This window comes from Rissa tridactyla, chromosome 7, assembly GCF_028500815.1.
Source record: "Rissa tridactyla isolate bRisTri1 chromosome 7, bRisTri1.patW.cur.20221130, whole genome shotgun sequence".
In the NCBI taxonomy this organism is placed as follows: domain Eukaryota; kingdom Metazoa; phylum Chordata; class Aves; order Charadriiformes; family Laridae; genus Rissa; species Rissa tridactyla.
This window is the reverse complement of record NC_071472.1, coordinates 26,303,163-26,318,698: the sequence shown is the minus strand read 5'-3', so window position 1 is coordinate 26,318,698 and position 15,536 is coordinate 26,303,163. Positions and strand designations below refer to the sequence as shown.

General features: G+C 43.2%; 1 protein-coding gene across 1 annotated transcript in view; it reads left to right on the top strand.

Annotated features, from left to right (window-relative positions):
• WIPF1 (WAS/WASL interacting protein family member 1) overlaps positions 1-7,358 on the top strand; it is a 61,246-nt gene extending 53,888 nt beyond the window's left edge. Inside the window, 2 exon segments of the mRNA XM_054209028.1 lie at positions 1,024-1,137; positions 2,463-7,358. Of these exon segments, the coding sequence (XP_054065003.1) occupies positions 1,024-1,137; positions 2,463-2,518 (170 nt within the window). The 3' untranslated portion in view covers positions 2,519-7,358.
• Positions 7,359-15,536: the final 8,178 nt, after the last annotated feature.

Here is a 15,536-nt window from a genome sequence, read left to right as displayed (position 1 = left end):
AACTCACACTTTTGAAGCATCTTCACACATCAGATAAGGCAGGTGGGTCACAGACACACTTTTTTCTACACAAGTCATTTGCAGGGTTCAGAACCTGCAGCTCATTTACACACTGGTTTCTAATTGCAACCATTGGGAGTAAACGTAGGAAAACTGGATCCCAGCAAATAACCACATGTACAACTTCTGGGCAAAACTTACTCAGCTGTTCATTACATTATGCAATAAAATATAACAATATTGCAAGAAAGTTATGGTTGCAAAGTCCTGAAGCAACCAAGTGAAGAGATGAGCAAGTTTAAGATAGCCCACGCTTTCTTCCTTGGGCCTCCAAGTGCAGAGCAGAGCTCCGTAAACATTTCCTATTATTTCAATAAGGAAACTGAACAGCTTGCTTTGTTCTTTAGAATCATATAGATTTTGTAATAGGGCCCTTGTAGTTAGTCTCAAGAGATATAGTTTCAACTGACATATTTCTCCATTTTTGACATTAGTTACATACAGGTTTCTCTGTCACCATAAATTTTATCATAATGGCCACAAATTTTCCTGTATAAAAATTAAGAAAGAAAAAACACCACTTATAGGTCAGTGTGCTTTTAATGATGCTTTTGAGCTCTCTATATCAACAAAGGATGAATATCTGAAAATTCTATATCCAGGAACAGAATCTGTTCTGAAGTAGGAGACACTGTGTGATAACGTGTATATGTATGCATGTGTGTGTTAAAAAAGCACATCTATTATACATGGAAGGGAACATAGCGCTTATTTCAGTGGAATTATGGGCATTTTCCTGATACGTGATTTTGCATTAAATTGGCTGAGTGATCAGTTAAAGTTAACAATAATTTTCATTCTCAAACTAACCTTCCCTCACTTCCCAGTAGGGTGTCAGTTCAATACTCAGCTATGTAAGCATTTTGCAATATAAAACATGCATTAAACCTGATGTTAATGTCAATTTACTTTCCTGAAGCTGTGTCACAAAACTAACAAGTAAATTGTGTGGGGTTTTTTCAGATGAATGGGAAAGCAGATTTTCTTTTCATCCTATATCTGATTTGCCGCCTCCAGAGCCTTATGTACCCGTGAACAGAAGTTATCCCAGTAAACTAGCAAGAAATGAAAGTAGAGGTAAGTTTGTTTCACCTCTGCTGTTGGAATTTCAGCGTATCGTCCTAAAAACAATGTGGATGGGGAAGAGACTGGATGCTGAGGTTTCACAGCTTCTCAGACTAACAGCCTGGTCACCTTTCCCTACCACAGAAAAAAAAGTAAATGCAGGTTCGCAGGCACAAGCCCTCTTAAACTTGTATTTGAGGGGAGAATTGTTTGTTTTTTAAGTTGGAACATGTATTGTAAGAGTCCACCTCTGCCATTATTGTCAGCCCTTCTGCTACAGGCAGCCAGAACCACAAAATCCCTTAGGACTTCCTCCTCGTTTCCCATCTAAAGTCATGCACAACTCATTTATTTATGTCCCAACGTCATCCTTGAGTTTAGTTATCCTCCCTCCTTGGTGTGTTAAACTCCTAATATTTTTTAAGACAACAGTCATGTCCTCCTCTCAGCTTTTGTTTTGCTGGGCTGATTAAATCAGGATGTACTATGCTCTGCTTCCAAGATATGTTCTCTGATCATCGGGATTGCCTCTGTATACATTTCAGTTTGACTTTGACTTCTCCAATCAGTGTTACGTGCTGTTTCAGTTCAGGTCTCAACCACGTCTTCTTCTACAGCGGCATAAATGTTTCCTATCTATCTTCATTAGTGATATTTTCCCTGATACACCCAAGGATCAATTTACTTCTTTCACAACCAGTGACATCGGTGGCTCATAGTTATCCTGTAATCATCTGTACACTCAGATGTTTCTCTCTCTCTCCTGTTGCCAAATGATGAGGTTTTGTTTGGAGCAGAAATTCCTGTTAGTCCCTGACCCTTCACTTTGCCCTGTTCGCTTTCATCCCATTCGTGTTACTCCACAAAGGCAGGCAAAGTAATATGTGCATTTTTGATGTTTCCTTTCACGAGTTTGCAATGAAAATCTTCACATAGGGAAAAACACGAGGAACTTCGAAATGTTCCTGTATTTAGAGCTTGCCACTTTCACTGAAATCTGCCTGTGTTGCAAGTAGCACTGAGAAGGTATGTGTTCACATCAAATAGTGTGGCTAACGAGCCATCAATCTGTTTTGAGAAGGGGACAAAGGACTAAAATACATATGCTTGCCTGACATTTAGGGATAGTGTCAGTTAAAAGCTTTCTTTTACGCTGTTTGAAGTTCTGATGACCTTTAATAAACTAACCGGAAACTCTACAAAGATTTTTTTTTTTAGTAAAATGGCTAGGCAAGAAAATGAGTAGATCTTCACCAGTTACTGAATGGCTTGGATGTAAACTCCCACTTTAGAAGAAAGCTGGAGGAGTAACGCAAAAAACTTTCCTTCTCTTTTAGGTGGCTCTGGCCGAAAAGAAAGAGGTGCCCCCCCGCTTCCGCCGATACCAAGGTGAAATGGGTTCTGGCCCATCTTTGGGCAACGTCTGTTTTCAAGTTTCCTTCGAGTCAGCTCTCCTGTCCACATCATTGGAAAGTTGTCTGTTTTGCTTTATTTCCACTTTTGGCTTGTCAGCTGGAACAAACTTCAGTCTCTATTACAGAAGTAATAGATGCAGCTTATGAACTATAATTGCTCAAAGCTATAAATTTTATTTGCTTATACTGCAGGCTGTCATGAAAGGCATTTTGTGGACCATACACAACATATGTGCATCATGCTTACCGTGTCCAGCCCTGTCCCCTTGAGAGCTCCACGGAAGGTCTGGCTTTGAATTGAATGAGAGCTGGAACAAAGCTGTTTCATTCACTTTGGGTACAGTGGCTGTATTATTTGAATGGTAAAGTACAGTCTATTTTCTGTTCAAAAAAACAGTTGCTGGGGAAATCCGTGTAGCCAAGAGTCCCCTGGATCCTTCTTTGCATGCCTAACTTGGCCCATCTGCTTCTGCAAGCCATAGACCTACTACATGGTGACCAAGAGTTCATCCTTAACCTTTTCACCTCAGCTTAGCCAAGCAAACCTTATTTTAAACTATAGATAGCGCATCCTGTCCTGAGGATGGAGTGTGTCTGGCCTTGTTTTTATCTGCGGAGAATCTTCCAAAGAAAAGCACAAGTGAAGAATTCAGCAGCATAAAAATATCTTTTTTGGTTTTTTTATCCCTCTTTCCTTGTTTCTTAATAGTGTTCGCTTTTAGTCACCTAATTCTTTCCTGCTCTGGTGTGGACCAACCCACAGTCATCTGTGTCCTGGATTAATGCCCTCTACCTAAGACTACATGCGAAGAGTCCTCAGAAAGTAGTCTTGGTGCAAATGCAAAAGTTATTGTAGTTGCAGCCTCCTTCTGTAAAGCATCGCTAACACCAGTATTCCACAGACTGCTTCCCGGTTGTTTTCTTTAGTACAATTAAATGATGGGTTTTGACTTAAAAAGCTTCCTGGGGTTTAGGTCACAACTCTCAAGAGAGATTGTATTTGAATTGCGTTACAGTAGAGCGGTCCTTTGATGTAGTGAAGGAGGTCTGGCGTTTGTGCATTCCAGTGGGAGCAGTAGCTCCAAAATTTGCTGTCTGTGCTGGTTCGAGAGCAACGGGAAGATTTGGCCTTCTGAGTTTACCATGAAGCCTGTCCTTTCAAACTTTGCTGCAGGGAGTTCTCTGCAGAGAGCTGCAAGGCTTACTTTAACAGAAGAGAGAGTAAAGTATTTCAACATTGTGACATTTGGTGCATATGTTTAATGGCTTTGGAATTTTGTGTATGAGAAAAGAGTTCATTGTACGAGTGCCTTTTACAAACAGATCTAAATGTACATAAAATGCCTTTGGAAATTGAAGGTGATAATTCTGGATTTGCTGAATTCATCGCTGAATGATAGCTCTTTGTTAATTGGACTTCTGAAGGTTAGCTCTGAAAAATTTCTCCTCTGTCTCCTCAACAGTTTCTGTTTCTTCAATGTACTCCTTGGGATCCCCACCAAGCCTGTATCAGCAGTCGTGCTTCACAGGGTTTAGCTCCAAAAAAAAAAAAATAGAAAAAGCAGTCATATAGGTTAAGAAAATGTTTCTCTAGCGTGGGAGACATGATCCTAAGTACGCTCTGTGGCTAGAATAGGTCAGTCCTTGAAAATCTAGGGGATCTAGCCAAAGAGAGTGTGGACCCCACTGAAGCGTCGGTGCGTAGGGCTTTTTGCTCTGTCGGGGGGTGTGGACGGGCAGATCCCATTTCTGCCCCACAGTGAAGGGGATGAGACAGAGTTGGATTCGGCCAGATCAAATTTAATTTGGCCTTTTCAGTGTTTGTTTACAAAATCTTGTTAGCTCAGATAGCATTTGCCTACGTACCTGTTTTTTATATTTTTATATCTAATGGCCTATTTTAAGTTACTGTTTATGGTCTTGAACCTGCAATTGAATGCGCAGGCGCAGGGATGTATCTACACCTAATTGCAGGATCGTGGCTGTAAGAGTTTCTTAAACAGACGTTAGCGGGACCGCCATGTGACAGGTGCACCTTGGGATCAAAGCTAGCACAATGCTGAATTTGTAAATGTATTTTATGGATGTCACTTAAAGTGCCTTTCTCTTTGGGATATTATGATGTGAATAGAAGTCCAAATGAGATTTTTAGGATAATAACTTAAAAGATAAATTATTGTATTCATGTTTTTAAACTGAAGCACTTATAACTTTCTAAGGAACAACGTTTTGAATTTAAGAATACAATATTTTCCGTACCTTGACCTGCCAAATCCTTCTTAATAGCCAAATAGCTATGCAGCCAAAAAAACCCCAAACCTCCAGAAACTATACCCTTTTTGTAACTTACCTGCTTCCAGCATGAATGTTTTACTTTAAGTCAATGAAAATGCTGCACGTTGTTCTGACAACTCTCCGCATCATTCAAAATGCCCTATATTTGATCTTTTGAGCAAGGTTTCCTGACCAGAAATTCTGGACCACTACCAAAGACTTGGCAAACCAGCTTCCATCTCACTTTAAAATGCTGTGTAAAAGGCCCTCAAGTCAACAAGCCAAGAAACCTGAGCTGCTTGGGTTTTAGCACTTCTTTGTACTGTAGAAACCTCTTCAGAATGGATGTTTGGCATATATGTAAAATAGCTCAACAATGCAGAAAGAGGTATTTTTTTCACCTAACAGCAACTTTACTATTTGCAATAAAAGTCCCTAGATATATTCCAGAACAATGCAGCATTTTATCATTCAATATATTGCTTCATATATCAGTAGCTATTTACAATATGATCAGTATTAAAGTATTTATTTCACTATGAAGTGTTAAAAAAAGAATACAGACCAGATTGAATCAGTGGTGCCTTATGACTTTTTTGAGTCAACTTTTCTGTGCCTCGGTAGAAAAATTAATAGCAGTTTCTCCTCCGAGTCCTAATGTAAATAGGGCCGACAGTAGCATTATAGTGTTTGAGCCAAGCCCCGCTGTTGCGGTGTGCTGGGTGGTGTGCTCGGTCTGCTGAATTCAGATTGAGCTGGGTGTAGGGAGAGACTATTGGGTCAGCCTTTAGGTGAGGTGTAAGTGGGCGCTGATGAACCTCACTGATTAGCCTCACAATCAGTTGTTGGTATTGCTCTGGAAATTTAACCCTTTCCTAAAACCAGCGCCTCACGCTGCTGTCCGTACTGACTGACGTCACGTCAGCTGTCCCGGCTGACTGCAGCGTGGTTGCATAGGTTATTAGAGGACTAAATTGGATTGACTGCTTGCATATAAGATTGACTAGGTTTGTTTCGACGGCGTTGTGTTATAAACCTTCACACCTCAAACAAACTATCTTTGTACATCATCCCTGAGGCTTGCATTGTGTGACAGCGGCCATGGATGTTCATTTTTGTTTAATTCAAGTCAGTAAATAAAATGGGAATGACTTTTGTACTATGTGACAATAATTTCTGCTCAATATTTTTTGGAAGAAAAGCACTTGTTATGTCTGTTATGACTTTCTGCACCAGCCATTGGGAGAAGAGGTCACAGTGATTGATGTTCAGAGTTGTTAAAGGAAACTCAGCTTGTGATTCCGGAAGCATGTATTTCTGTAAATGAATGGCTTCTTAAATAAGGTCGCAAAGTTCTTGTTTAGAAGCCAGCATTTCCCAACACTAAAAGAATCATAAGAATGATTTATTATTTTTTTTCTGCAAGACTGAACTATTAAAGTTCCTTAAATTGTCACTTAAAAAACTGAATGGTAGTTTCTCCTTGCAGCAATAACTGTTTACATGTCACTTGTAGATGTAGGTCTCTGTTGGAGCAGAGGATGAGGGAACTAAACTGCTGTCACGCTTCACATATATTGTAACACAACGATTTGCTTTGCAGAAGTATGGAAATGAAAAGGGTACTTTTTGCCTTGGGAGCAAAGAATGGAGTTGAATGACCAAACTGGGATTATTTCAAGCAGAATGTCAAATATCAAGAGACCTAGAGAGGGCCCCTCAGCCCCCGGACGCTGGAAAGGAGAAGGTTGCTCAAGGAAATAAAACCCAATTGGCTGAATGTTGCTATCAGTACTCGAGCACAAATCAGGATATAAAATGTGCACCTGTGTAATACCACATCACAACAGTGTGCACACCGTTGTCTCACAGTCAGGTGCGAACAACCTGTTCTGGCGGTACATTGACTCTGTATAATGTATATTGTATGAACTTTAGCTTTTCAAACATAAGGAAGATCTCTTAAGATATCCAGTAGCACATTAAGTGTAGCTAGTTCATGGAATGGTTTGTCATGTACGTTGAGAGAAAACAGGGATCTTGTAGCCTGTAAGGGGGAAATGTCTGGACCATTCGGTTAAAATGTAAACCTGGAGCGTTGCCAAAAAGAGGAGTGTGGAGAGACTCGGCAGAAGCAGGGCATGTGTGTATGTTCTTGGTAAGCGAGTGTGCGGCGAGTAGGGAGGCAGACTAAAAGAAAAAAATGGAAACCGCACCTCTGAAAAAAGGGAGTAGCCCTTCAGTGTGTTGCCATTTTGAAGTACAGTTTGGGATAAATATTCTTTAGTGTAAACTAATGCACGCAAAAGGAAGACCTCTAAATTTGGACTTCCAAAGCCACACAAGATTCCAAAAGAGAAACATAACTTAAAACATGGGCTGAGCAGAAAGTAACATGTTTTTATCAGATGCTTAAAGTTTGAGCTTTTTATAAAATATTAATCTAGTTCTGTGAATATTTTTTTTTGCTTAACATTTATTTTGTATGTGATTTTGTTCTCCTTATTTTTCTGTCCTATGCCAAATAAATTTTACTTTTATTTACTTGGTGGTGCAGACTGCTACATTGAGGACAGCCGCGGCTGCTGCCTGGACAGAAACGCTGTCGGCTTCAGCAGGAGCATCGGAGTGAGCCTGGCGGGAGCTGGGGTGGGTTGTCCTCCTCCTCTCCTGCCTGCCATTGCACAGCGGTAATGCTCAGAGGACTTTGGACCTCCGTACAGTGATGATTAGACACCTGCAGATAAGGAGAAATAATGAGTTTAGTTTAGGATAAAGAACGATTGAAAACCTGTGGTCAGCGAGGGTGTTCTTGTCGGTGGCTGTTGTGTGGGCTGTGGGCATTGCCTCCTGGCAAGGCAAGCAATCCCCCTAGTTGAGCACGGATTTTTGTTCCTCTTATCTCCACTCGCCAGGCAAAAGGCTGCCAGAGAATATCAAACAAATGAAACCCTCCTTGTGGCTGTGGAGCCCTTGGATGTTAACCTTTTCAGATAATTTGGACAAGGTTTATCACAGCAAGGCCCTTTCATAAAAGTCCAAAGGAGGCTCAGATTGGGCCTGTGCTTCCAGCTTCTCTTCTTGAAGGTCATTTAAAACCCCAAGAGAACTAAAAAGCTCTGTGCTGTAACTCATCGGTCTTGCAAAGACTTAAGCAGCAGGTTTACTCTGACACAGATCCTTTGACATCTCTGGGGACTGCTTGTTGATGCCTTCATTTTACAGACTGCCTGGGACAGAGACCTTGACTTTCTTAAAAGTCCACAGGCAGTGATGGCTGAGATGTGGCCTAGAAGCCCACCGGTGCCAGAGCCTGGGCTGTATAAATAGAAGAGCCCCGAGGGAGGGAGGAGGCTGGGAGCGTGTGAGCTGGAAAGGAGCTGGCTCAGCAGGCTGAGGGACCTTTGCTTGCAGACCTTGGTGGCAGTAGCCTTGAACGAGAACCCGGAGGTATGAACCTAGTGATCAGCTAGTAGGACTGTCTGTCTCATGTTTTACCGAAGGAAACGTGTTTCTTTCTGGTTTTCAAGAAATTAAATTACTTGCTTGACTTCGGGAAGAGGGCGCTGAACTGAGCATGCTGTGACCTAGTCATAACCACAACATAGTCCTTCCTCCGTTTAACTCAAAAAATGCTTTTCCTTTAAAATAAACCCACAGACTGCACTGTAAAGCAGTTCTGACTGCTGCCTGCCGTTGCAGGAAGGCTCACGTGTTGCACGCAGGAACACAAAAATACCCAACTCCTTTGATCGTGGTTCAACAGTTTCCAGTGACCTTCCTGCCTTGTGTGCACAGGCTGCTCCCTCCTGACCTCTCACCACGCCTGACTCCATTTCGTGTTGAAAATAGTACATTGGTCCTAGCCAGTTATCGATTTGGGGGCTAAATATTGGCCCATACATCTCTGTACAGCAATTAATGTGTTATTTAGGTTAACTAACGAAATAGATCAAGAGCCTTCAGGATTTGTTTTTCTCTGCCTAACAGTAAGTATAACCAGCAATTCTTAACAGCTGTTTCTGCTGTCTTGTGGTTCTTTGAGAATCACCCAAATATGTAACGTGACGTAAGCGTGATTCCAAGTTTCATTTTCTGTTACACTCTTCGAGTTCCTACAAGTTTTATTTCACACATAATGAAACTGCGTGGTTTACACTTTTTAAAAGAGTTCATCCTTTTCACTCGTTGAATAGGACTCCCTGTAATCCTCCTAAAAAGTTCATACTTACTCTTCCAAGCTGCGAGGGCCTGGTGCATGCAGGGGCATGCCAGCTTTAAAATCAAATTGATTTTTTTTTCGTAAGCAAAATGTTTCTCCCCATACACGTTAACTTTTATCTACAAGCAGAGCTGTGCCTGGGCTCCGTTCGTCCTTCCAGTTGTATCACAATAAGAATTTTCGGTAGCCGTGGTAGCCTTTGCTGTACCCTGCTGGTTGTTTTGTCTTTGGGGTATCTGTGCTGCTGGGTCTGCCTGTGTTTGTTTACACATATCCAGGCTGCTTATCAAAAACTTTGGTGAAGCATAAAAGTAAACTGGATGGCACTTTGTCTCCACACTGTAGATATTGCAGCAGCGCTGGGAATAAAAAGCAATAGGAATAATTTCTAATGTGAGCTAGTAAAAGCCTCTGGACGCACGGACTACATCCACTGATTAACGTACAGGTCTTATAAAGACTTATAGGTCTTATAGCTCTTATAAAGGCACCCCTGAGCAGAATGATTGTTTCACATTCATTGATGATGTACCTGACTTCATCAATACTAACTTGTCTTTTCTGTAACTCACAAAAGCATTCCTCTAAGAATTAATTAATGCTGCCATAAGTCTCCAAAGATGCTCATCTGATGACTCCCTCCCACTGCCTTTCTTGTGCCGAGGAAATCTCCCAACGCAAGCTTCGTTAGTCCGGTCATTTGCATCCTAGCAATGTAAGTGCGCTCTGCTTACGTAGCAGACCCATGGTAGGCAGCCCTGCTGTCACTTCCCAAAAGGAAGCAAAACAGCCCCCAAAGGCTGGAAGGTGGCAACTTAATGGGAAAGCCAATGTCTCCATTGCATTAAACTTTCCGTTTCAATGGTCAAAACTCTCTGGGAAAGACTGCATAATGGATTCCTTCTGTAGTGGATTTTTCAATTGTTAAATTAAAAAAAAAAAAGCCACTGGTTTATTCTGTGCTTTCGCAGGTAAGGGAGATAGATATTTATATGTTAAAATTTTTATACACATGGATCTTTATTTCAACAGAATTAGCACACAATCTTCGAAACAGTTACAAGCCTGCACACCTTCGTTATTTCCTGCATTGTCAATCAGGCTCTTAACCTATCTAAAAAATTCAACAGCCGTCCAGGTACAGAGATAATCCTAAGGAAAGGATGACTGACACAAAAATACTTTGATTAAAACACAGAGAATAAATTGGGTGGCTGCTGCTAATGCCACGTGTCCAACATTGATCTGTCTACTGAATAAAAAAAATCAGATAATTACTACTTCAATCTTAAAGCACGTATTTATGGCTTAAGATACAGCTTCTGCAGAAGCTACCTTCAAAATGTAAAATAGAAATCTATAATAAATGCTGCCCATATAATATTGTCAAACTTTCTACTCCACCACAATAGGGCACTTTTTAATTTTCATAATTTTTCCTCTCTGTTCTTACTGCTCTTTTTTTCTTTCTCAGATAAAAAAGTTATTTCTTTAAGAATGCTAGGGTTTAGCCTCCATAAATACCATTCTCGTTTTGAATATGGGCCTGTTCTTCCTATTTAATTTTTTGCTAGAATACAGCCAAAATCTCTGCCTAAGCACCTCTCGGGCAAAGGCAGGTCGAGGGCTGAGGACGGGGTCGGGCTGTTGGTTGCTGGTCATCCGTCCTCTCGCCAGAACAGGAACCGTGGCTCCCTCCCTGCAGCCGGGGCAGGGCTCTACTCCATTTTCAAAGCCGTTCCCTTCCCAAAGGAACCGCTTTGGCTACATTTTACCTTTACTTGTGAGCACAATCAGTTGGCTCCAAGCTTGCGGAACACCCTACCTGATAAGGTGCGTAACCAATTTCCTTCTGAAAACGCTTTTGTGTTCATGCAAAGATGGGCGTTTAGGTAGTTCTTTGCCTTACGTCCTACCTGACTTGAAGTAAGCGTGTGAAAAATGAAAATGCCCTCTATTCTAGCAGAAATTTTAGTGACTCCCGAGCTGGGGGTGAGCCTGCGCGTGCCCGGCTGAGCAGCAGCGAGCACAGGGAAACCCACGAGGCTGAAGGCCAAGTGCTCCTGAGCTATGAGAGCACGAGGCGGCTGAAGCGCTCGGAGGTGAAGAGAATCATAGAATCATGGAATCATCGAACCACCTCAGTTGGAAGGGACCTTTCAGATCATCCAGTCCAACCATCAACCCAACTCTGACAAAAACCATCACTAAACCCTATCTCTAAGCACTGTGTCTGCCCGGCTTTTAAATACCTCCAGGGATGGTGCCTCAACCACTTCCCTGGGCAGCCCGTTCCAATGCTTAATAACCCTTTCAGTGCCAAAATTTTTCCTAATATCCAGTCTAAACCTGCCCTGGCACAACTTGAGGCCGTTTCCTCTTGTCCTATCGCCTGTTCCTTGGGAGAAGAGACCGACCCCCACCTCCCTACACCCTCCTTTCAGGGAGCTGTAGAGAGCGAGAAGGTCTCCCCTCAGCCTCCTTCTCTCCAGGCTGAACACCCCCAGCTCCCTCAGCCGCTCCTCACAGGACTTGTGCTCCAGACCCCTCACCAGCTCCGTTGCCCTTCTCCGGACCCGCTCCAGCACCTCAATGTCTTTTTTGTGGTGAGGGGCCCAAAACTGGACACAGCACTCGAGGTGGGGCCTCACCAGTGCCCAGTACAGGGGGACCATCACTTCCCTCGTCCTACTCACCACACTGTTCCTGATACAGGCCAGGATCATGTTGGCCGCCTTGGCCACCCTGAGCCAGGTAAAAGCTGGGGTGAAAGGCTTGGCTTGAAACCCAGCCTCTGTCATATGTATGTTGACACTGGAACTGGTGTCCCTCGTAAATAATGTCCATTGTGCTGCTTGTCAGAGCCTGCAGAGCCCGTCAGGACTTTCTGTGCTCTCTGAACGCCAGCCCTTGCTGCAGACTGCTCACATCCTTCTCTTGACTATTTTTTTCCCCTCCCTATTTAAAATAGAAACTTTCACTTCTGCTATTTGGCCCATAGCTTGGGTTACTTATGAAACTCCGGGACCTTTGCTGGAAAACATTCAGATATCCTGTTTGGTTCCTCTAAATGCACAGTTTATTCTGCTCAGCTGCGCCTGCAGGAGTGCTGCCGCACCTTCGTCCAAACGCCCGTCAGCTGTGGGGTAGGTGTGTTTGCCTACACAAACTACTTGTGTGTTTGTAGTGCCGATTTAAAACCAAAAACCCTGCTGTGTGCTTTAAGGGAGAATCACCATGCACCATCCATGGCAGGACCCTCATTCCTCCCTCTCATACACGTACTGGCCACTTGTGTAGGGGGGAGGGGGGAAATTGTAAACCCATTTTTTCCCTGCAAACGTTTCTAATGTAAGTCCAAGTACAAGCACGCATCATAAAACGAGAAACTTTGTATGTTTGTGTTTGCTTTTAACTAAGCATGTGAGAATAAGGTATGATACACCTCCAGAATTTCTCTTTGTGCTGAGAAATACTGCGCCCCTGGTGCAGGAGAAGCTTTGTGCCTTCTAACTGATCTAAACTTGGCATTCTAAGCCATCAGGGGCTCGGTAAGTTATGGAAGAGCACGTTAGACTGAAGAGGAAGAACATTCCCTGCAATCATCACCAGGGAATTTTATTTTAAATGCTTATTTTGAGAGCCCTCTTCGTTGGTTTTTTTTTTGTGGCTTTTTGGTTTTATTTTTTTACCTAGCTGTTATTGCCCCCTTCCCATATTCATGGAAATTATTAGTTTTTGTGACAGGCTCTAGTTTCCACAGCAGATGACAATTACGAGTCCAAATGGCACAGTTTGCCAAGCCCTGCTGAGGCAAACGGGTGAAACGAGGGGGTCGCTGGTGCCGGGGGCGTCCCTGGGGCGGGGGGCGCAGCTCGGGGCGGGGGGGCAGCTGGGTGGAGGCAGCGGCTGCGGGCACAGGGCTGCGGGCGCTCATTTCAAACCCACCTTTGCTGGCTGCCCGGGCAGCCCGAAGGCTCCCCGAGCTGCCCGGCCGAACCCACCGCCGTGTCTCCCCCTTCCCGCCCACGCCCGGCTCCGCGCCCCGGACTCCCCGGAAGATGCCGGGTGCCTTCGCGGAGCGGCTGCTCCCGGGTCTGCCGCTAGGGGGCGCCCTTGGCTGCCGTGCTGCGCTGCCCAGCCCGGAGAGCGACTGCCAGTGTCAAAATTTGGGGATTACAGAGGCACAGAATGGTCCGGGTTGGAAGGGACCTTAAAGATCATCTACTTCCACCCCCCCCGCCCTGGGCAGGGACACCTCCCACCAGACCAGGCTGCTCAAAGCCCCATCCAGCCTGGCCTTGGAACACCTCCAGGGATGGGGCAGCCACAGCTTCCCCGGGCAACCTGTTCCAGTGTCTCACCACCCTCACAGTAAAGAATTTCTTCCTAAACTCTAATCTAAATCTCCCCTCTTTCAGGTTAAAACCATTACCCCTCGTCCTGTCGCTACACTCCCTGATAAAGAGTCCCTCCCCATCCTTCCTGCAGGCCCCCTGCAGGTACTGGAAGGCCGCTCTAAGGTCTCCCTGGAGCCTTCTCTTCTCCAGGCTGAACAACCCCAACTCTCTCAGCCTGTCCTCACAGCAGAGGTGCTCCAGCCCTTTGATCACCTTCGTGGCCCTCCTCTGGACCCACTCCAACAGGTCCATTTCATTGCTTGCATGACAAGCAATTCATAAACTGTGCTCCTGGTATTTAACTACTGACGTTTTCGATTGTATGGTTTTGGTTATGAGCACGCTGCGATGCATAGTTCATCACTTCAGGAACACTACATGCAGTTTGACTGTTGGTACAGCAGCGCGTTCACTCCAGAGGTATACGGCCTGACCCTCCACGCAGTTGCACAACTCTTAGGCAAGTAAAATTCCGGTATTGGCATAAAAATGATGCAACAGAATCACACATCTGACTCTACTCTGTTTCGGTTCAACCGAAAGCAGCATGCTATTAGACCTAAACAAATAAGATCTTTAACAAATAAAGTTTAACTGCAGCTGGAGAAGACGGTAAGAATTAAAACAAAACATCTATTTATTGAAAATGTCAAGTGGAAGTAACAGCTAATTTTAAGAAAGCCACTCTGACAATATTGCAGCCTGAAAGCCAATATTTACTCAAATATTTAACAGAAGAAAGAAATTCATTTGTATTGTGAGTCAAAGAAACAGAAAACACAATCAGTCTGGCTATCCATATGAGATTAAAATATTGGCCATGAATTTAAATGAAATGCCAAATTGCTGAACATAATCAGGAAAAGGTGTGAGGAAGAAACGATGTCAGGGAAGAATTTGTAGGTTCCAGAGGGAGAAGTATGCAAAAAGTATCGGTACCGTAGCTGCATGCAGAAGAATTCAGGAAGAAGAGGGTATATTAACACTCCCCTGTGACAAAGTGACAGAAAGGATTGAATGCTACAGCAGTGGCGAAATGAAGAACAAATAAATGAACAAAAAACTACTGGATTTCTGCCAAAGGAGACAATACACTGCAATCAATACGTTTGCTGGATTACATTTAAATTGTGTTCACATAAGAAATAGTGTCTTGAAAAGGGGAGGGATGTGGTGTGATCACAATCAGGAACTTAGTAAATAGAGAGAGTTTACAGGGGTTTGGGTAACATTCTGAAAATATTTCCAAAGCTTTTCATTTGTGATGCCAAAATTGTTTTTGCAGTTTATTTGTTTGTTTGGGGGGGGTGGTCGTGTTTGTTTGTTTGGGTTTCTTTACTAATCAATTGCTTGCTGAATAAGCAACAGGTGCAGCAGATCACACACCAGAAACAGCTGATTTAAGCAACGCAGCTTGCTTGAACATAGTTTTCCTGAGCAAAGCTGCATTTACTAACTTGGGTGCAATACTGGTAACTCTTCCTTTCTTTTCTTTTTTTTTTTTTTTTTTGGTTTTGGAGGAATCAGGCTGCATTTGAGTGGTCTTACAGTGACTGAGCAGTTAAGAGTGCTGGGAACATGTAATAAGCTGCCCATGTCAGAATGAATTAATGGGTTTTCTTAGGTCAAGAAAGAGCTGTAACTCTTATGTGCTGGTCTTAATAATTTCACCACATACTGTTAGTCATGTGGGTATGTGAAAATGTAAAAAACAAACAAACAAACAAACATTTTAAGTGTCTACATACAGTAGAATCAGCTCTAACCATAATATGAGACAAATGGAGAAGACTCGATAATCATTTTCGAGATGAAGCATTCAAAACCGCTACATTAAAATAGTGATTTCTTTGCATAACTTTTGCATGCTTCTTCCTCCCCCCCCCGCCCCCAGCCTCCTCTCAGACTGATTAACTTGTTAACTCATCTTTGAGTACTTGTATTTGACTTCAGCAGACTTACCTTCTTGCTGAGCCACGTAACAGGTCGATACCCTAGCACCAGTGATGGAGTTTGTACGTTTAGGAGGTCTCTGCAACATTGTTTTGTCTCTCCTAAAAGCAATTTCAGAAAAAAAATCTCATAGTATTGAAATAATAT